This window comes from Lithobates pipiens, unplaced genomic scaffold (genome assembly GCF_037356315.1).
Source record: "Lithobates pipiens isolate NorthernLeopardFrog02 unplaced genomic scaffold, aLitPip1_a1.2 Scaffold_6, whole genome shotgun sequence".
NCBI classification, from domain to species: domain Eukaryota; kingdom Metazoa; phylum Chordata; class Amphibia; order Anura; family Ranidae; genus Lithobates; species Lithobates pipiens.
The window spans coordinates 3545385-3568397 of record NW_027507881.1 but is presented as its reverse complement, the minus strand read 5'-3'; the positions used below and the strand labels follow the sequence as shown (position 1 = coordinate 3568397).

Below are 23013 nucleotides of genomic sequence, written 5' to 3'. Positions count from 1 at the left end.
TCCAAAAAAACATCAAAACATTTTGTTCATCTGTTCATTTAGATGTTAAAGGTTACACGTTATTTATACAGACTGTTTTCTTTCTTTCTAGATTAGTTATGGAGCCAGAGATACTTTACTAAGTAATAGAAAGATGTATCCAAACTTTTTCCGGACAGTTCCGGATGATGAGATGCAATATGTGGCCATAGCAAAGTTACTGGAAAGGTTGAAGTGGAACTGGGTCGGGATCCTCACATCTGATGATGAATACGGAGAGAGGGAGATCCGACAACTCAGCAAACATTTATCTAATCATGGAATTTGTATTGAATTCAAGATTCTGGTGTCTAAAAAAAATTATAATAAAATTCCTCCAGAGCTGCGGACCTCAACTACGGAAGTTCTTATTATTTGTGGCTCCCTTAGTCTGACTTACTACACATTTTTGCTGAATAGTGTCACTTATTACACGGAGAAAACATTTATTCTACCAGATTCTTGGTCAATGAGTGAAGTGTTTTTTGATTTCTGTAACTGCAGCTTGGTGTTTACGTACCCCTATTTCTTCATAAAGGGATTGCTGGAATATTTTTATAGTTTTAATCCATCCAGCCGCCCAAATGACCCCCTGATGGAGGATATTCTCATAACTGAATGTAGATGCTTTTCAAAAAACCAAATGAAAAATTTCCTTATTCCACTCACAACTAGATATCCTCTTAGGAACTGCAGTTTGGAGAAGCTTTCAACTGGTTTATATTTCCCTGATGAGAAAACATCCTATAGAGTGTTTATTTCCGTCTACATTTTGGCTCAAGTGTTACATGACATGGATTTCACCTTTGAAATAAATTACAAAAAACTTGAAATAAGTCCAAACACACTAAAGTATAAGGTGAGCGTATCGTTTTAAACTCGGTCAGTTTAGTTTTAGAACACATTGGGGGGGGGGGGGGGGGGTTATTTACAAAAGGCAAATCCACTTTGCACCACAAGTGTACTCGCTCTAAATCTGAGGGGTAGATCTGAAATGAGGGGAAGCTCTGCTGATTTTATCATCCAATCATGTGCAAGCTAAAATGCTGTTTTTTTTTAAATTATTTTCCTTGTGTGTCCCCCACGGATCTACAGCCACTTTACTTCCAACTTGCAGTGCAAAGTGGGTTTTCCTTTAGTAAATAATCCCCAATGTGCATAGACACATCTTTCAAGACAAAAATTATCTCCAGTTTAGGTTTGTGTTTAGCTTAGAGGTATTTAGCCCTTTCACAGTTGGAGCTGCTTTTATTTATTTTTTATTTCTACACACATTTAAAAAAATAAAAATTTAGGCCTGAAGATTATGTAAAACCCCCAAACAGTATATTTGCTAAAAGCAGATACCGTGTAGAAACAATGCTTGCAGTTTCAATTTTTTTTTTCTATCACATGATACTAGTGTAATGCTTTCCCGAATTAAATCCTTTGTTTTCAGTAAAAAAAAAAAAAGATACACTAAGTAAATTTTAGAGAATAATCAAAATAATATTAAATAAATAAATTGCACTAAAAAAGAACTGTCTCACCACCTCCATGCTGGCTCTGACCTCTATAGGGACATACCACTGATTCTCACAACACTGATGCATTTCTTCCGGGTTGCCTGTGTAGTCACACCCAGTCCCATTTCGTCACTTCTGACTTTGTCACAGGGGGTTCCCTTCTGTGAGGAAGTTGGAGGTGATGAAATGTGCTGGGGTGTAACTACACGGCAATCAAAAACAGGAAGAAGATCTGGACAGCCGCACTCAAAAATAAACTTTTTTTGCCTTTTATTCAAAAATTTCACACTTCGATGTAGTGCTTAGTCATAGCTACATGACTACATTGAAGTGTGAAACGCGTTAGAACCTGTCTGTTCCTGCTGTGGCTTGTATTTTTGGTCACAAGAATTTTTGAATAAAAGGCAAAAATAAAATTTTTTGAGTGCGGCTGTCCAGATCTTCTTCCTTGCTATATGCATTTCCGGCACCTGGGCTTCCAAGCTGGATGAGAAGGTTTTCCACTGTCGCTTGACCTACCTGGAGCGGTGATATCTCTCTCTCTACCTTGATTTATGGATTTTGTAACTACACAGCAACCGGAAGTAACGCATTACCGATGTGAGAATGAGTGGTGTCTCCCTATAGCGGTCGGAGCTCGCGTGGAGGTGGTCAGACAGTTGGGAACGCTACTGTGACGGATCCGATCCAACACTCCGATTGAGTGCTTCCGTCAATATACCGCTTCCTAAGTCTGAATATAGATATCAGATATTCCAACCGCTCACAACCACAAAACAAGCCGACACTTGCTTAGCTGTTCAACATGGACTGATTTATTAGAACCAAAATGACAAGTATTTATAATGCAGTAGAAGACTAAAACCTAACCTAATTAGCATGAGCTAATTATCTAATCATTGACCCAGACTAGTTGTCTGAGAGATAAGACATTTCAGGGTTTGTCTCCTAGCTCACTGATTGACTATTCAATACATATTACCATAAACATAAACACAGGGTTAATTAGCACAAACAACAATGTGTTGAATACTCTTACAAGCCAGACTCATTTACACAACAGACAGGTGGCTGGAGTTGATGACATTAGCATCTGACAGTGTGTGTCCCAACAGCATGAGACAACACACATTATATATACATATATACAGCATTGAATCTGACTAGCACAGATTATAGTGGGGTTCTCATTCACCCTGTGCCCTTTAAAATCCAGGGCCCATAATCGATCGGCAAGAGGCTGGCGTTCAGTCCTCTCCAAAAGCCTGTGTCCCGGCTAGGTCTGTCACAGCTACGCTACTGTGAATGCTGGGTGCAATATTTTATACCTGTGAGGGTTTTTAATAAATGATATAGTGGTGACAATTTTACACTAGTGGAGCCTTTTTCTACATACCTGTGGACAAGGGCATTATCATTAAAAGACTCATCATAAATGTATATGTGTGTTAGCCCACTCATGAGAATGGGGGGCATTGGGATCTGGTGAGTTGCTATCCTCTGGGAGAGGGCTAAGTGTCACACAGTGGATTTTGTGGTGTTTCGTCAACAGATGGATATCACAGTGTCCCTTTATGGGCATATGGATTTTTATGTAAAGGACTTTTTATGATCACGTTCTAAGCACTGCTCTTTTTTGGTGTTATTTACTGTATGATTGGCTGTTGTGCTACTGTGAAGTAACACTTAGAGCTGGGGCAACACGACTTCCATCGGGACTTTGGGAGGCAACTTGGAGACGACTTGAGTATGAATCCCAGCGTGACTTGAGGCAACTTACAAGGCAACTTGAAGTTGCCTCCAGGATAGGGGACTTTGCTAGTGGCCAATCACATGGCGCAGTGCATTGTGGGCTGTGAGCGCCACAAGAATTTGGTGCGAATGGCCCATAACATTCGGTATTCGTCGAACGGGCGAACAGCCGGTTTTCGAGTCGAACATGCGTTCGAATCGAACACCAAGCTCATCCCTAGCCACAACCGCAAACGCTACATTTGGAGAGGAGTCAACAAGACCTATGATGAAAGGTACACTATTATCCCCGATCTCCTGGAAGTTCAGACCCCTTTTTCTTCCTCCACAGCTGGGCCCTTCAGAAAGAGCAGCACACTTCGCGCATGGGCAGTAGGGAACCAACCATGAAGCCGAAAGGCTTAACTGTCAGGTTCCCTTACCTAGAAAGGCATCAGCTTCACCCAACAGTCAATCCGAAGATCAGCTGGGATGCTGACATCGCGTGCTCGCAAGACAGGTAAGTGTCCATATAGTAAAAGTCAGCAGCTGCAGTATCTGTAGCTGCTGACTTTTAATTTTTTCCCCCAAGATGGAACTGCTCTTTTATCATGTATAAAATAGAGAACAATAAACACATCAGAATTAGCAGATATCAAGATCTCAGTATATAGCAATTGTCCATGAAAAATAAAGCGGGGGGAATGGCTTGGCACGCAATGGGAATGGCAGCACATTTAGAGAGCTCCTTGACACCCACGACCGTTTAAAACCTACACCCGACCGACAGCTCTCAGATGCCGGGCAGGAAGCTGTACTTGACCCCCCACTCCCGCACACGCTGTCAATCTGTGCCGGGTGTGGCGAAAAACATTGCAGACATCTTTAAAGCCAAGCAGATAGCACGCGGTGGACCGTCCAAGACCAAGATGGCCATGACATACCACGAGGAGGAGGGCAGCGAGGACTCATTGTCAGCTACCGAGGACTCAAGCCGGGGTAAGTCATACCCAGACCACCCCCTAACCTTCGCTGATATGTCAGTATTTGCGGCGGACTTTAAAGCAGAGAAGAAAGAAGAGATAATGCGCAAGGCCAGGAGGAATGATCAAATTGAATTTAATGGAGCAACATTATGCTATACCAAGACTTATTCCAGATCACTTTAAAAAACCATTGCGCATTGCGCCCACTACTGGAGAGACTGAGGGAGAAGGATGTGAGGTACACCTGGCGTTTTCCATTTGCGCTCACAGTGTTGTTTAATGGCCATCAACATGTCCTCCGCATGCCCTCCGATTTACCGGAATTCTGCAAAGCACTAGACCTGGGCCAAGTAGACCTCCCTGAGTTCTTGCACCCGCCATTAGAGAGGAGCCCGCCTTCCTCCCGGTCAGCCTCACCTGAGAAACGAATGTTAAAGAAAACCCAAAACAACCGATGGGGCTTCCCCAGATCAGGCACCCCACGGAGACAAGCTGACAACCCAAGAGTAGGGATGAGCCGAACACCCCCCGGTTCGGTTCGCACCAGAACTTTCGAACGGACCGAAAATTCATACAAACTTTAGAACCCCATTGAAGTCTATGGGACTCGAATGTTCGAAATTAAAAGTGCTAATTTTAATGTCTAATATGCAAGATACTGTCCTAAAAAGGGTTTGGGGACCTGGCTCCTGCCCCAGGGGACATGGGTCAATGCCTAAAATGTTTTCAAAAATGGCCGTTTTGGCGGGAGCACTGATTTTAATGACGATTAAAGTGAAAAAAAAGTGAAATATTCCTTTAAATATCATGCCTGGGGGTGTCTATAGTATGCCTGTGAAGTGCCACGTGTTTCCCGTGTTTAGAACAGTCCCTGCACAAAATGACATTTAACGGAAAAAAAGTCATTTCAAACTGCTTGCATTTTTAATGTAATATCTGGATCCGGCAATATGGATGAAAATCATTGAGAAAAATGGCATGGGTAGCCCCCCTGCCCATTACCAGCCCCTTTGGGTCTTGTACGGATATTAAGGGGAACCCCGTACCCATATTAAAAAAAGGAAATACGTGGGGCCCCCAGGCCCTATATACTCAGAACAGCAGTATACAGGCGGTGCAAACAAGACAGGGACTGTGTAGATTTGTTGTGTTAAGTAGAATCTGTGTGTAATTTTGAACTGGTACATTTTTAAAGTGTAGCTCCAGTCAAAAAATCTATTTTTAAGCTTTTTGGAAAATATAGGGAAGGGTTATCACCCCTGTATAATTTGTTTTGCCGTCCGTCTTTTTTCATCTCACTTCCTGTTGTCTCCTTCGGTTTGCAAGTAGGAGACGTTTGTGAGTTGGATGTTTGAAAGTAGGGGCCTGCCCTATATGCTCTGCAGAAATGGCGGAACAAGGTGTTGGTGTTGCCACAACACTGTAAGCCCTCAAAGTGACTCTTGGTGGGCGCTGGAGCGCCCTGCTGTGAACGATTATATCAAGAATTGTAATTTCATGCCATTGTTGAACAGTGATAGAAAAATTGACCTTTGGTGGTTGTGGTGCTGGTGCCACAACACTATAAGTCCTCACAGTTACTCTGGGTGGGCACAAGAACGGGCCCTCCTTTGAAATATTATATCAAGAATTGTAATTACATGCCCCTGTTAAACAGGGGCTGAAAAATTGGGCTGCTGGCACTGGTGCTGGTGCTACGACACTGCAACCTCTCCCATATACTCTAGTTGTGGTGCAGGAATGAGCCCTGCTGCAAAGCATTGCATCAAAAATTGTAATTAAACGCCCCTGTTAAACAGGGGCAGAGAATTGGGCCTTAGGCACTGGTGCTGGTGCCACGACACTGCAACCTCTCCCATATACTCTAGTTGGAGTGCAGGAATGAGCCCTGCTGCAAAGCATTGCATCAAAAATTGTAATTAAATGCCCCTGTTAAACAGGGGCAGAAAAATTGGTCTGCTGGCACTGGTGCTGGTGCCACAACACTGCAACCTCTCCCATATACTCTAGTTGTGGTACAGGAATTAGCCCTGCTGCAAAGCATTGCATCAAAAATTGTAATTAAACGCCCCTGTTTAAACAGGGGCTGAAAAATTGGGCTGGTGGCATCACCCAGAACCAAAAATGTCCTTCCAACATATCAGCGGAGGAGGAAGAGGATAGACAATCAACATAACAGGACAGTCACTCAGCATCAGCATAGGCAGTCTTGAAGGGATGTGATATTTCAAAAAAAATTATTCTGTTACATCAGCTTCAGGTGCTTGGTAGCTGTGGGTGATCCAAGACTAATTCATCTTGATGAAGGTCGGTCGATCAACTGAGTCGGTGGACAGGCGTACCCTGTGATCGGTAACAAAGCCACCAGCAGCACTGAAGGTGCGTTCTGAAAGAACGCTGGAAGCAGGACAGACCAGTAGCTCAATTGCATACTGTGCAAGCTCTGGCCAGTGATCCATCCTCAAGAACCAGTAAGCCAGAGGATTTTCAGTGGGAAAGGTGTCGGTGTCCAAGTCTGACCTTGTCCCTAGGTATTCCTGCACCATGTAAATCAGATGCTGGCGATGGTTGCTGGAACCGATCATACCTTGGGGCTGTGGACTAAAAAATTGTCTGAACGAATCGGTCAGATGGCCACCTTCTCCACCGCTCCTTCTGACCGATGCCTCAGCAACACTTTGTCCAAGACCAGGAGTTTGTAACCTCCTAGTCTCTGCGAACGCGTTGCACAGACCTTTCTGCAAGGCCTCCCGGAGATGTCTCATCCTCTGCTCCCTCTGCGATGGCAAGATAAGGTCGGCAACCTTACCCTTGTACCGTGGATCAAGGAGAGTGGCCAGCCAGTAATGGTCCCTCTCCTTGATCCGAAGAATACGAGGATCCTTCCGCAGGCTTTGCAGGATCAGGGAGGCCATGCAGCATAGGTTAGCTGAGGCATTCGGTCCGGAGTCCTCTGGGTCACTAAGGACAACATGATCCGCAGCTACCTCCTCCCAGCCACGTAAAAGTCCACGGGTTTCTTGGGACTGTAAATCATCCCTACAAGACTGCTGCTGCTGCTGATGCTGAGTGCCAGCCTCCACCTCCATGCTGACACAATCATCATCCTCCTCCTCCTCCTCCTCATCCTCTTCCTGTGTGATGGGTGGCACAGCAAGGACACTGTCTGGATAAAGGGGGCCTTGTGAGGCAAGGAAGTCCTCCTCTTCCTGCCTCTGTTCTGCCTCAAGTGCCCTGTCCATTATTCCACGCAGCGTATGCTCCAAGAGGTGGACAAGAGGAAGAGTGTCACTGATGCATGCACTGTCACTGCCCACTATCCTTGTGGCCTCCTCAAACGGTGACAGTACAGTGCATGCATCCCTGATCATGCCCCACTGGTGTGGTGAGAAAAAACCGAGCTCCCCTGACCCTGTCCTGGTGCCGTAGTCGCACAGGTACTCATTGATGGCCCTCTGCTGCGTGTGCAGCCGCTGCAGCATGGCCAACGTTGAGTTCCACCTGGTGGGCATGTCACATATAAGGCGGTTCTTGGGCAGGTTCAACTCCTTTTGGAGCTCAGCCAGCCGAGCACAGGCATTAAATGATTATCGGAAATGCACACAGACTTTCCTGGCCTGCTTCAGGACATCCTGTAAGCCCGGGTACCTGCCCAAGAACCGCTGCACCACCAGGTTAAGGACGTGAGCCACACAGGGCACTTGGGTCAGTTGTCCCTGTCGGAGGGCGGAGAGGAGGTTGGTGCCATTGTCGCAAACCACCATTCCTGGCTTAAGCTGGCGTGTCGTCAACCACCTCTCGGCCTGCCCCTGCAGAGTTGACAAAATATCTGCCCCAGTGTGACTCCTGTCCCCCAAACAATCCAGCGCAAGCACGGCATGGCATCGTTTTGCCTGCGTACTTGCGTAGCCCCTGGAACGCCTACGGAGCACCGCTGATTCTGAGGACAGAGCACTGGAAGAGGCCATGGAGGAAGAAGAAGAGGAGGGGGTGGAGGAGAGAGGTGTGTCACAACCAATAGTAGCATTTTGGAGGCGTGGTGGTGGAACAACCTCCAACACTACTGCACCTTGTCCTGCATCCTTCCCAGCTACCAGAAGAGTGACCCAATGGGCCGTGAAAGACAGATAACGTCCCTTTACATGCCTGCTGGACCATGAGTCAGCGGTAATATGCACCTTACCTCTGACCGCCCTGTCCAGCAAGGCAAGGACATTGCCTTCCACATGCCGGTAGAGAGCCGGAATCGCCTTCCGTGAGAAAAAGTTTGGGGACCTGCCACTGAGGAACCGCACATTGTACAAACTCACGGAAGGGGGCCGAGTCTACCAACTGAAAAGGCAGCAGTTGAAGTGCTAGCAATTTAGCCAAGCTAGCATTGAACCGCTGGGCATGTGGATGGCTGGGAGTGAACTTCTTTCGACGGTCCAGCAGCTGGGGCAGGGACATTTGCCTGCTATAAGTGGACGCGGGTGTACTGCTAGCAGAGTGCCCGGAAGCACTTGGCTGTGACACACCTAATTTTACACCTTCATTCCTCTCAGAGCAGGTTTCAGAGAGGACTGAAGGTCTAGTGGGGTTGGAGATCCCAGCTGATGAGGAGCAAGGAGGGGTCCGCTTTGTTCTTTGATTTGAGTCTTTGAGGTACGCTTGCCAACGAGCTGCATGGCAGGTCAACATATGTCTGGTCAAGCATGTGGTGCCCAAGCGGCTGATGTTTTGGCCACGCGAGATACGCTTGAGACATATGTTGCAAATAGCAGCAGTGCGATCTGTCGCACTCTTCTCAAAAAAGGCCCACACCAAAGAACTTTTAGAATAACGCGCAGAGGCAGCGCCTTGCACAGGTGGAGCTCTGCGGTGTGATTCAGTCGGTGTGCTGCCCCTAAGCTGGCCCTCGGAGGGCATCCTGCCTCGTTGGACATGTGCCTCCTCCTCCTCCTCTCTCCTACCAGGCACCCACGTGGAGTCAGTGCTCTCATCATCCCCTCCCTCTTGATCTCTGGATCAAACCTGGCAGTATGCTGCAGCTTGTGGAACATGACTGCCAGATTGCTGTCCTTCTTGAGCATCCCCTCTCTCTGTGCTCACGCTCCTGCCTTCCTCTAGCTGAGTATCATCATCAGAGCCTACAAAACACTGGGCATCCTCCTGGAGCATGTACCCAACACTGTGCTATACTGCTATATGTTGCGGCAATAAACCGCACTGATTGCAGTCCGCACGGCTGTGTGGGCAATGTTGAGTATTGTTCTTTCTTTGGAATCGTTAGATTGTTTAACTCATTGAATTGTTTGCTTGTTTAGATTTAATATCTTAAGTTTAGACAGGTGTGCTCCGGCCTGTCGTGGGAGTCTCCCTTCGTCCCCACAAAGTATCTTGTGGCCCTTGACTGGGGCCCGGGAGACACTACAAACGCTGGTGGGACCCCCCTTTTGGTGGAGCATTTGCTGCCCCGGGGGGAGATCTTACCAGAGCATAATATTCCTTGTAAACCCTTTTTCTTTCACTCCTCATTTTCTCTCTTTCCTCCCCCTTCTTCTTTTTTCCCTTTCTACTTTCCTACAGCATAATTGTACGCCCACAAACCTAGTAGTTTCTAGTTCCGGATAAAGCACCTAGTGTGGCACTTCTGATTATAATATCCAATATAAATTCTAACTTGTGTGTCATAGTGTTCTTATTGCAGGACCACTCACGACCGCCTCCTCCTGACCGTTCGTCATGGCCTACTCAGCATTGGGACACCGCCTGTCTGTGATCTCTCATAACATCAGGGGCCTAAACATACCCGAACAACGTACCACCCTTCTGAGGGAGCGAAAAAAAGGTAGTCCACACTTCGTGTTCCTGTAGGAGACACATTTTAAGATCTCACAAATACCAAAACTTACGGACTTATATTTCACGAAAGCGTTCCACTCCACCAATCCTGAATCCAAATCCAAGGGGGTCTCAGTGCTTGTTAGTAGAGAGGCTCCCTTTGAGTTACAGGCTCAGCTGAGTGATCCAAGTGGCAGGTATTTCTCAAGGGGACTTATGGGGGCATCCCAATTACACTAGCTAACGTCTACTTCCCAAATAGGGCCCATGTCACGTTCTGTCAACGCATGGTCGGAGAACTGCAGGGATTCGCATTGGGTTGTCTGATTCTAGGAGGGGACTTTAACGTTCCGCTAAATCCGCTCATAGATACTAACAATGGGAAGACCTGCATTACTTATAAAATTCTTTAAAAAATTAAGTCCCTCCTGCAGTCATTGCAAGTGACAGACACGTGGCGCTTCCTACATCCCGACTGAAAGACTTTACGCATTATTCTATCCCGCACTCTAGATACGCAAGGTTGGACTACCTATTCATATCGCAGAGGGACCTTCCCCGTCTGGTTGGGGCATGTGTAGGGATACAAGTAATCTCAGACCATGCGCCTATTGCACTTTCCCTTGACTTGTCGCCCCCCTCTCAGAGACACCCCACCTGGAGGCTCAATACCTCGCTCTTGACTGACCCGACACTTTTCCCCTCGATAAAACAACATCTGACAGACTATTTTAGAAATAATGCCACATCTGAATCAGACCCACTAGTGGTGTGGGTAGCACATAAATGCACTATTAGGGGTGTTCTGATTGAACTCGGTGCCAGGCGTAAAAAGGAACAGGAAGCGGCCATTAACAAACTGACAGAGCAGATTAACACACTAGAAAAATTGCACAAGCAATCCCTTTCTATAGCGTCAGCCAAGCAGCTGCTAGAGGCCAGGAAAGAACTGCAAAAAATATTTGATTTAAAAGCTAAACGCCTACTGTTTTTTTAAGAGGAAAATATACTATGAGACAGGAGACAAGGCGGGCAAGTACCTAGCGAGGGCACTAAGGGAACATACTTCCCACAAAACATAGTAGGTATCAAACAAACAAATGGGAAGCTAGATGTTACGGCGGAGGTGATAGCTGAACATTTTCACAACTATTACACAAAGCTGTATAACTTTCCCCCACAACACAAGCAGCCATATATGGAGGGAGATAGGATACAAATTATCAAAGAGTACTTGGAAAAGAGCAGCCTTCCCACCCTTAACGACCTGGACTCTAGCTTGCTGGAGGAACCAATTTCAGACACCGAACTCAGACAAGCGATCAGACATCTTAAAACAGGCAAAAGCCCAGGCCCAGACGGCTACTCCTCAACTTACTATAAGACCTTCATAGACATACTCGTGGATACCCTCAAAATCCTCATTGAACTCCCTGTCCTCACCTAGATCAGTTACTCCAGACTCTCACAGCTCACATTGTGGTTATTCTGAAGACGGTCAAAGACCCAGGGGAATTCTCTAGCTATCGGCCAATTTCCCTTTTAAACCTTGATGTCAAACTGTTTGCGAAAGTGCTGGCTATGCGACTGGGACCACTTCTCCCAAAATTAATTGGCTTGGAACAAGTAGGGTTCATGCAGGGCAGAGAGGCCAGGGATAATGTAATGAAGAAGCTTCTACTGATCCACGAGGCGAGCGGGGGGAATATCGGGGGCCTTCTCCTCTCTACGGATGTGGAGAAGGCCTTCGATAGAGTCACATGGGATTTTATGCTGGCGGTGTGTGCACATGTCGGGCTGGGAGCACACATGCTTTCATGGATAACCGCCTTATACCAAAACCCCTCCGCAAAATTGAAAATCAATGGTACATTATTGCAAAGCATGCAAATTACAAATGGGACCAGGCAGGGCTGCCCCCTATCACCCTTGCTGTTCATTCTCTCGATCGAACCATTCATTTGAACAGTGAATGCTAATTCGACGATTAGCGGCTTTAGGGTGTGGGACAGGGAGTTTAAAGTGGCGGCCTATGCCGATGACCTTTTATTTTTTTTGACCAATCCAACAGTATCACTCCCTAATTTAATGAAGGAATTTTCCCACTATGGTCAAACCTAAAGATAAACTATACAAAGTCTGAGGCACTAATTATCTCCTTACCTGACGAACTTCTCACATTGACAAAAGCAAATTCACCATTTCAATGGGATGACAGCACACTTAAGTATCTAGGAACATGGCTAACCCCACAGTCCCAACTTACTTTTGAAAAAAAACTACCCACCACTTCTGAAATCTTGCGAAAAGAGCCTCAAGAAGTGGAGCATGGGATTCTTTTCGTGGTTTGGCCGTGCTGCGATCATTAAAATGGTAATATTACCCAAATTCCTCTATTTGATGTGCATGGTCCCTGTTAGAGTGCCCCAAAATATTTTAACGACACTGAACTCTATCGTTCTGAAATTTCTTTGGAACGAAAAGAAACCCAGAATCAGACTGACGAGACTGATGAAGCCGAAGGAGTTGGGTGGGATAGGTCTGCCAAATTTCAAACATTATTACTGGGCTTCACATATAGATAGAGTGATTGACTGGCATTGCCACGACCACATGAAAGAATGGGTGACACTAGAAAGTAGTTTAATCTCAACACCGCTCAGGTATGTGCCGTGGATTCCCTGGAAAAGCTTACCACACGACACACGCAGACATCCTCTGACCGGGACCACACTAGAGGTCATGAATTCATTGTCTACCCAAAGACACATCACCACACTGTCCCCTGACACCAATAAAAGGTAATCCAGACTTTGTCCTAGGTGAGAGTAATGCGACACTGCAAACCACACCACAAAATACTCCTCTATAGGCAGGTGACTGCTTTACAGGCGACATGCTTAAAGACTGGTCCTCAGTTAAACGGGTCTGCAATTTTCCCCATCTATGTCTCTGGAAGTACTTCCAAGTTTGCAGCTATCTGAGCAAACTTAACCATCCTCAGGACTTACACAGGCCACTGACGGCACTAGAAACGACCTGCCACAACAGAAAACCACTACCAAAAGCTACCTCGACTGCGTACACATGGCTACAACACTCTAAGATCACAGACATGGACTGCTACAGGAGGAGGTAGTCGGAGGAGCTGAATACTCCAATTTCAGAAAAGCAATGGAGGTACGCCTGCATTTTGGCACACAAATGCTCAATGAACACGAAAAGACAAGAAACAAGCTATAAATTATTGTCACACTGGTATAACACCCCTGATAAACTCCATCATTGGAAGGCTCAAATACCAGAGGTTTGCTGGCGCTGCGGCCGAGACACAGGCACTTTGGCTCACATCTGGTGGCACTGTGACTAATTGTACCCTTCTGGAACAGAGTTAGGGGTCTAATTAAACAAATAACAGAGACTTCCTTGACTCTGGATGCAGCATGAGCCTCCTCCACATAACCAGCTTCTCCCTTAAAGAGGAAGTAAACCCTGATGGGTTTACTTCCTCTTTGATTCCCTGCAAAGGTAAGCATAATGGACTACTATGCATCGCATTGCATCGCATAGTAGTCCATTATGTGTCACTTACATGACACAGGAGCCAGCGAAGTCTCCACTGTCCCCTGTAGCTCTGAGTGTCCATCTTCTTGGTGGGTCTCGCTGCTCCGGCGCTGTGATTCGCCGGAGCCGCGATGACGTCACTCCCACGCATGCGCACGGGAGCCGACACTCGTGGCATATCGCCGCGATCTGCGGCCTTCCCAGACAGTGGCGGTGGTTGTCTTCAGGTAAATATCTCCTAAACCGTATAGGTTTAGGAGATATTTCTTGGACCTACAGGTAAGCCTTAATCTAAGCTTACCTGTAGGTCAAAGTGGTTTGTAAGGGTTTACAACCACTTTAAGAGGTACAAGCATTCCTTATCCAAACATTTCCTTAATGCAGCCAAATCTCTGATTCCGCTGCATTGGAACTCCCCCAGGGTCCCCTCCATCCCAGAATGGCTGAATAGAATTGGAGAAATTTGTGAGATGGAGGACACCCTGGCACAGGATAGAGGTACAGTTGAGAAGTTCCATAAAACGTGGTAACCATGGTTTGCCTATAAGCGGTCTCAAGAATACTCAACCACAATCCGCACAGACTTTTCACAATAGTTATAGTGAAACCTGTGGAGGAGTGTTGGTCAGAGCTCACCAGTCGGCCAGTAACTACTATGAATTTGTAAAATCTGGTCCATTTACCCCTCCTCTCTCCCCATCCTCACCTTTGTCTAGCTTTTCTTATTCACCTTTTCCTGACTATCCTATTTGCCTGCTTTGCAACAAGTTGGCCACAGGTTACCACAGAAGTCGATGTATATTGTTCCTCACAGAATGATGTGACTTTGTTCTAATAATGTGTCTAATAATGTGCTTGGTAGATACTGTTCAAGATAGGCACTAGGTCAAACCGCACTTGTGTTACCTATATTTGATGCCAGATGATCACAGGAAGCTGATTATGTACTATTCATACCTAGATTACTAGGCGTTTTCACATGCTTCACTAATATGTAAGCGATAGTGCAGATGCACCATTTTTTGTACAGTACCTGTGTTTTGAAGATGTTCCTCTCTGCTTCCTGTCTGTCTATTCTGCAGATATGGGCGGGTATTGTGTGGCTATTTCGTAATTTCCTTTCAGTCGCACTGTCTTACGGGATCTCGTGTCATTGTTCCCAGGAGACAGTGCGGAGGCCCGCCAGGAAATCTTGCGGGATTTGAAAAGAAGTGACGTGATTACGTCAGTTACATTTTATCCTCTGTTATTCATTGTTATGTCCGCTGCCATCACAACGGGGCGGGACTTCCGACGCCGCCGCCCGTTGTGATGGCAACCTGAGCAGTAGAAGGCGTTCATATTAAAGAATACTGCGCATGTGCGAGATCGGAGATCGAACGGGCGGTGCATGCTGGTCAATCGGCAGCACCATCTACCCCGGAAGAGGATGCCTGTGGGCTTCACATGCCCACAGGCAAGATGAAAACGTTGAAGATGAAAATGTATAGGTTTCTTTTTTATAAGAAAACGGACATCATGAATCTTGGCAAACAAAAAAAGTGAGTAGGACATTTTTAATTCATCATCTTTGTCAGTTAGCAAAAAAAAAAAAAAAAAAAAAGGTTTATACAGTGGAACCCCGCTTTAATGAAAAATAGTCTTCATCTAAAATATAAAAGTACCCAAAAAGAGTCTCTCCTGAATGGCTTGTAAATGTCCATAAAATTTCCAATATACAAAGTCCATGTTATTTCATTCCTTAATTTCATTTCCTAAACCTTTAAAACACCTCCAAGGATTTGATTCTGCACTCATCCGTGCAATCAGAAGATTCTCCACCCAATAAAAACTTGATTCTTTGTAAGGACAGAACTTGGCATCCACAGATGATGCATTTGGGCTAGGTTTGAGTCTTTGAGCTGGCACCTCAGATCTCTCTCGTGGTGTTCACTGGAACTCTCAGGCCTCGGGTTGGCATCAGGACTAGGCATTCCCAGGAACATTTCCCCAGCAGGAGTCCCCTTTCAACCTTAAAAAAGGTAGGGGGTGTCATACCAGGATCTCTCGTCTGACAATATACAGACAGTTCTTTAACAGTAAACAGGTTATTACATCACTTTGTCCCAGACTCTTAACTTGCGGTTAGCACAACACTGCAACAAGACTTGTTTCCTACTTCCAATAGAGAAGCAATACAGAAGCAATAATATAATTGTAAGAGTATTCAAGCCTTAGGTTTCAATAATAGCACAAAGCAATGTAAATATTGGGGGGGGGGGGGGGGGGGTGTTACAAGATTCTTTCAGTATATAAAGTGTAGTAAAATTGAAGCTTTTGTGCGCAGACGCCCCTGCCATCTGTGTTTGTCTTTGTATGTGTGTATATGTGGGGGTTGGGGTTTCATATTTTTTTGAGGGGGCTTAAGTGCTTGGATGTAACTTTATTTTCTTACACTTTATTTTTTATCACATGAGGACAAAAAGTTATCTGTGTGATACTTTTTTTTTTTTTTTATTGAGACCCTTCCCTGCCCTCCATTAAACAAATGGAGTTCAGATCAGTGACGTTGCTAGGCGGGTGCGGGGGGTGGGGGCCGCCCCCGCCAGAGGGGTGACACCCGCTAACAACAGCCGCTACACTGTCCCGCACCCGCGGCTGTGTCTGTGTCCCTCAGCACGGAGCGGAACAAAGCCGCCTCCCCCTCCTCTCTGTTTACATCCACAGAGGACGAGGAGCCGATCTCGAGGCACACACACCGCTGTGTGTGTATATATGATTGTCTGCTGTTCTAAAGTATGTAAGGGGGGGTGTCTGTGCTGCTGGGGGGTCTGCACTGGTGGGGTGTCTGCACAGGGGTCTGCACGGAGGGAGGTCTTTACTGAGGGGGGTTTCTGCACTGGGGGGGTCTGCACTGGGGGGTGTCTGCACCGGGGGGGGTCTGCACTGGGTAGGTGTTTGCACAGAGGGGGTGTCTGTATTGGGGGATGTCTGTGCTGCTGGGGGGTGTCTGCACTGGGGGTCTGCATTGGGGGGTGTCTGTACTACTAGGGGATCTGTACTGGGAGGGTCTGCACTAGGGGGGTCGTCTGTACTGCTGGGGGGTCTGCACTGAGGGGGTCTGTAACTGAGGGGGGTCAGCACTGAGGGGAGTGTCTGTATGGTTGGGGGTCTACACTGGGGGGTCTGCACTGAGGGGGTGTCTGTACTGTTGGGGGGTTCTACACTGGGGGGGTCTGCCATGGGGGTGTTTGTACTGCTGGGGGGTCTGCACTGAGGGGAGGTCTGTAACTAAGGGGGGTCTGCACTGAGGGGGGGGTCTACACTGGGGGGTCTGCACTGAGGGGGGTGTCTGTACTGTTGGGGGTTCTACACTGGGGGGTCTGCCATGGGGGTGTTTGTACTGCTGGGGGGTCTTCACTGAGGGGAGGTCTGTAACTAAGGGGGTCTGCTCTGAGGGGAGGTCTGTACTGTTGGGGGGTCTACACTGGGGGGTCTGCACTGAGGGGGGTGTCTGTACTGTTGGGGGGTTCTACACTGGGGGGTCTGCCATGGGGGTGTTTGTACTGCTGGGGGGTCTGCACTGAGGGGAGGTCTGTAACTAAGGGGGGTCTGCACTGAGGGGGGTGTCTGTACTGTTGGGGGGTCTACACTGGGGGGTCTGCACTGAGGGGGGTGTCTGTACTGTTGGGAGGTCTGCACTGGAGGGTCTGCACTGAGGGGGTGTCTATACTGTATACTGAGGGGTCTGCACTGAGGGGGGTGTCTGTACTGAGAGGGGTCGGCACTGAGGGGGGTGTCTGTAATGCTGGGGGGTCTGCACTGAGGTGGGGGTGTCTGTACTGAGGTAGGGGTGTCTGTACCGATGGGGGGTCTGCACCAAGGTGAAGTTGTCTGTACCGATGGGGGGTCTGCACCAAGGTGAAGGTGTCTGTACCGATGGGGGGTCTGCACCAAGGTGAAGGTGTCTGTACCGATGGGGGGTCTGCACCAAGGTGAAGGTGTCTGTACTGATGGAGGGGTCTGCACTGAAGGGGTGTCTGTACTGAGGGGGGGAGGTTTATACTGAGGGAGGGGGGTCTATATTGATGGAGGGTGGTCTGTATTGAGGGAGGGGGATCTATACTGCGGGGGGAGGGTCTGTAGTTAGTGGAGGGGGGTCTGTACTGAGGGGGGACTATAGTTGGTGGGGGGTGACACCATTTTTTTTTCGCACCGGGTGACACCAACCCTAGTGACGCCACTGGTTCAGATCACGCTCCATTAGGTTCTTCCCTGGCAGCTCTGGCAGCAGGACACCAAAGTGGCATTTTACTTATCACCTCTGGGTTAAAAATAGGTAGGGGAGATCAACAGACATTAACTGGTCTCACTAATGAAGGATGTCATTGCTGAAATCTCCTTCGAGAGTGCTAGTTCTTTGGCTGTTCAGATGCTTTCATATCAGAGTTGTCTGAGTTTAGTTAACAGTAAATATTTCTGCCACTGGTTTACTGAAGTCACACACAGCAAAGTATCTATAAGTTTGGGGGTAAATATGCAATAGCGGTCTTCACTGTAAAAAGTGCTGCCAAATTTAGTTCAGAGGCCCTCATAGCAGTAAGACGGAACATCACCCCTTAGCAATAGCAAACGCTTTTAACAACTATTACCAGGACCTTTATAACCTACAGCTAGATAAAAATGCCCCTCAAACAACAGAAGCCAATGAAAACGCCTTCTTGAAATCAGTCAATCTGCCATCACTACATGCTGAATCTGTAGACTCTTTCAATTCTCCAATAGAGGATAAAGAGATTTTGGTACCATCCATTCTCTACCAGCCCATGAATCACCAGGGACTTATGGTTTCACAGGAGCATACTGTAAAACATTTTCTCATATTCTGTTACCACATATGTACACCATTTTTAACAAAGTTGCTGCTTCTGCTTCTTTTCTAGAGGAAATACTGCAGGCTGCAATTATTGCCTTGCCTAAGCCAGGGAAGAAGCCTGATAGTCCTCAAAACTTTAGACTTATTCCCCTCCACAAATACATGCAGCACCCTCTAGTGTGCTGGAATAGGATTTTTCTGTGGTGTAGGTAAATTGTTAGGCTTGGATGACAGCCAAGTCAGTGTTTAATCTGGGTTAGGTGAGTGACTCAGGGAGGCTGTTATGACTAAGCCCCTGTACACGCGGTCGGAGATTCCGACAACCAAATCCGTTGGATTTTGTCCGACGGATTGTGTCCGAAACTGTTGCATACACACGGTCGGACCAAGTTGTTGGAAAATCCGATCGTTTAGAACGTGATGACGTTATTTCGTTACGACGGGACTACGTTCAGGCTAGTAGCCAATAGCTTTGGTGTAGGAATTTGATCTTTTGCATGCGTGGCACTTTGTCCGATCGGAATTCTCTACACATGATCGGAGTATGTCTTATCGGACCAGTTTGTCGGAAAATATTTCCAACAAGTTGGAAAATTGGGTCCGGCGGATATTCCGACGGAAACAGTCCGATGCATACCACACACAGTCGGATTATCCGACAAAACGGTCCGATAGGACACATTCCGACGGATTCTCAGATCGTGTGTACAAGGGCTTACAGGCAGCATCTCTCATACCTCCTCCTACTTCTGGAGACTTGGAGAAACTTCTAGAAGAATGGAAGTGGAGGTGAGGAGGAGCTGTCTGGAGTGTCTGACCAATCCTCAACAGATGGGTTAGCAGGGGGCAGACTCCCATAAATACTTAGGGTCAGCCCAACTGGGGGAGTGGAGTTCAGGTGGAAGCTTCAAATGGAGTGGGGAAGCTGTTGGTGGGCTTTGAGTGTAACACACTGATTTGGGGGGGTGACCTCAGGCCTGGGCTTGGGTGCAGAAGAGACCCTCTTCATGACATACGGGGTTGTCCTGACCATAACCACAGGAGCAGGAGACATTTAGCAGGAGGAGAACACTGCAGGGGAAATCTTCAGGGAGAAGACAGCTAGGTGGGCTGGTGAGTGATGAAACAGTTGGAAGGACTGAGAGGTATGCTTCATAGGACTGGGTGAGAGCAGTCTGGGATGGATGCAGAGTCAGTCTGGGAGGACTGTGGAGGAGTGACCAAGAGGGATGGTGAGGGTGGTAGCTGCAACTGGGTGGGCTGGCAGTGCCTGATAAGGTGGTGTTGGGATCAGTAGCCTCAGAAGGAGAGCTGGTCACTAGGACTTTCCTACACAAACAAGGGGCCCATGATCCCTGCCTGTAAATGGATTTTTCTACCAATCTGACTGAGCCCTATAGTCATATCACCTAACATTGTGCCAGCTGGTCCTTTGAGTTATAGTGCTTCAAACAAGTGTTGTGCTGGAGGAGCTGGAGTGATTTTTGTGCCTGCAAGCAAGTTTGTGCAGGAGGCAGAGGAGGAGTGTATATATAGAGTGTATATAGTTATGCCCTGAAAAGTTATTTTCCCTTCAATAAAACAAAAGCACTGGACTGTTCTTTTGACTCAAGGGTTCTGTGAAGATGCAGTGTGCCTGGCTGTGCAGGGTGGGGGATCCCTTTACACTTGTGGCTCCTTAGGGTGTGTACTACATTCGGATCTGAAAGTATACATAAAAATTCTTGCAAACAGATTAGCCAAAGTCACCCCTTTTTTGGCTAAAGTGGACCAAGTGGGTAGACTGGGGATTTGTGTTCCAGACTTTGCAAACATTGGGATGGTCCAGCGCGTTAAAACACTTTACAATCAGCCAACAGCAACGGTAAAGATCAATGGGGTTGTCTCCTCAGCCTTCGAGTTGAAAAATGGTACGAGACAGGGTTGTCCCTTGTCCCCCCCCCCCCTTCTTTTTGTTTTGTTGTTAGAGCCATTACTTTCTACGATTTGAAAAGATCCAGAAATAAGAGGAATAAGGATAGGGGAGGATGAACATAAACTTGCAGCGTTTGCAGACAATGTTCTTTTTTTCATTAGCCATCCCAGGAACACAATGCCTAAACTATTAAAAATCCTGGCAAAGTATGGGGAAATTTTGAATTTTAAGATAAATCTAACTAAATCATAGATATTAAATATCAATCTGGAAAAAAACGAAGTCAAAAAGTTGCAGCAGGAATTTGGGTTCCCGTGGAGGAAAGAACTAAAATACCTAGGAGTTAAGCTTGCGAATTCCATGAATAAGATATATAAGATAAATTACATCCCCCTTCTAGATGAAATAAAAAAAGTAAGCAAAGAGTTAATAAACGGGCCTCTCTCGTGGGTAAGGCGTGTGAACACGTTAAAAATTACCATCCTTCCCAAGATAACTTATAAGTTCCAAATGCTCCCAGTTCCTCTCCAACAATATTATGAAATTAAAATAATTGATGATGAACTTAGTATGGAAAAATAGAAAACATAGAGTTTCTTTCCAAATTTTAACACAGGACAAAAGACATGGTGGGTTAGCAATCCCCGACATTCAAAAATATTACAACGCAGTCGTACTGTCTAGAATCCCAGAATGGGTAAGGGAAAAAAATGAAGAGGTGGGTTAAAGTAGAGAAAACACTGAGTAACACTGAGTAAGGCAAGGTTGAATAGTATAATTTGGGATCCTCCCAAACGTTAGAGCGCTAGAAGACAAAATTCACGCTTTAACACAAAACATATTGAACATTTGGGATAAAATATACAAAAAATTAATTGGGAAATACAATTCACCATTAATCTCACTATATGAAAATAACCATTTTATACCCGGGAAAAAGTCAATAGGAGGGAGTTGGATAAAGGGAGTGAGGGTGCAATTGAGAGATGTCACGAAGGAAGGAAAAATTGTGTCACTGCAGGAAATTAAAAAGAAAAGGGATTTAATGGGAATCACTGAGTGACGGTATCTTCAGTTGAGGCACTTCATAAAAAAAAATTACCTCAGCCTATTAGATGTTGCGATGATCTGGTGCCACTAGAAAGGTTATGTACAACGGATAACACAAAGAATATGATATCAAAAATGTATAATTTGCTGCTGAAGATGGACGAACTGGAGATCCCGTCATAAATTAAAAAATGGGAGAGGGAATTAGGATCACAAATTGATAAGAGCACTTTAGGAAAAGTTTTGATATTAACCCATAGTTTGGCGGTGGATAGTCGAACTGCAGAGTTGAACTAGGTGGTATGCTACCCCCGATAAGACCAGTAAATACCAAACTGGCAACTCAGCTGAATGTTGGAGGGGTTGTAACATGCCAGGAACAATGGCCCACCTGTGGTGGGACTGCCCTATTATTAAAAATGATTGGGAAAAGATTCTACGCTACATAAGAGAAATAACTAAACAGGAAATAGTGAATGACCCATGGGTCATCTTGATGCACTGAGTGAAAGGAGGGATCACACAATACAAGGACTCACTAGTCCCATACTTCTTAAACGCAGCTAAATGGAGAGCGGTGGATAGCCCAACACTATGGGAGTGGGTAGATGCGGTAGAAGAAACATATAACATGGACTGTTTAAAGTACAACCTGGAGGAAAGAAATGAGGGGACTAGGGAAAAATTTAAGTTTTGGAGGGAATTCAAAAAAACTTGGAGTTATGTTGAAGCCTTGAGGTCGTAGGAAAAGAAGTCAAGAGTAAAGATAGCTCGAGGAAGAGAGACAGAAATTCGGAATGGAGGTAGGGGTGGGTACTGGGAAGGAGGGTGGGAGGGGTGCTGGGGGTAAGGATGTGGAATTGTGAAGAGACATAAGGAGAGACAAAGTGACCTAAGTCTCTTGAATGATTAAGCTGAGGTGGCAAGAAAAAAAAAAGTGGACCAAGTGGGTTTTTAAAAGGCAGGCAAGCCCCTGATGAGTCAAGGAGATTATTTATCCTTATCAAGATTGCAGAAACCCATAATGTGCCTACTAGGGATGAGCTTCGCGTTCGAGTCGAACGTACGTTCGACTCGAACATTGGCTGTTCGTCCGTTCGACGAAACCCGAACACTTGGTCCGTTCGTGTCAAAATTTGTGTGGCGCGCACGGCCCACAATGCACTGCGATGGCGCAGTGCATTGCTGGCTCATGATTGGCCAAGCATGCACTGTGACCCCGCATGCTTGGCCAATCGCAGCGCCAGCAGCGAGGAGAGCCATGATTGGCCACAGGCATCCTGCCTGTGGCCAATCATAGCTCAGGCTGTGTAGTGCACGCCCCACACTATATATGGTGGCCTCGTGTAGTGTGTTGGCATCTGAAGCAGTGGGTGTTCTGTGTACCTTCAACACAGTACACACCGATCGTTTTTGGCTGATTTCCTATCTTGCTGTTGTGTAGTGGTTATTGTCTGTGCCCTGACCGCAGTATACACCACTATATTCACCTCACCTATATAGCTAGTGATCCATCTTTAATAATAGAGCTTGCAGTCAGTAGTGTTAGGAGATAGTGCGTGCTGT

General features: G+C 46.5%; 1 protein-coding gene across 1 annotated transcript in view; it reads left to right on the top strand.

The window, feature by feature from the left end:
• The window catches only part of LOC143958247 (vomeronasal type-2 receptor 26-like), a 93948-nt gene that overhangs the window by 41355 nt on the left and 29580 nt on the right, over positions 1 to 23013 (top strand). The window contains exon 3 of the mRNA XM_077467766.1: positions 92 to 877. Within this exon, the coding sequence (XP_077323892.1) occupies positions 92 to 877 (786 nt within the window). The remainder of the gene's footprint in view (positions 1 to 91; positions 878 to 23013) is intronic.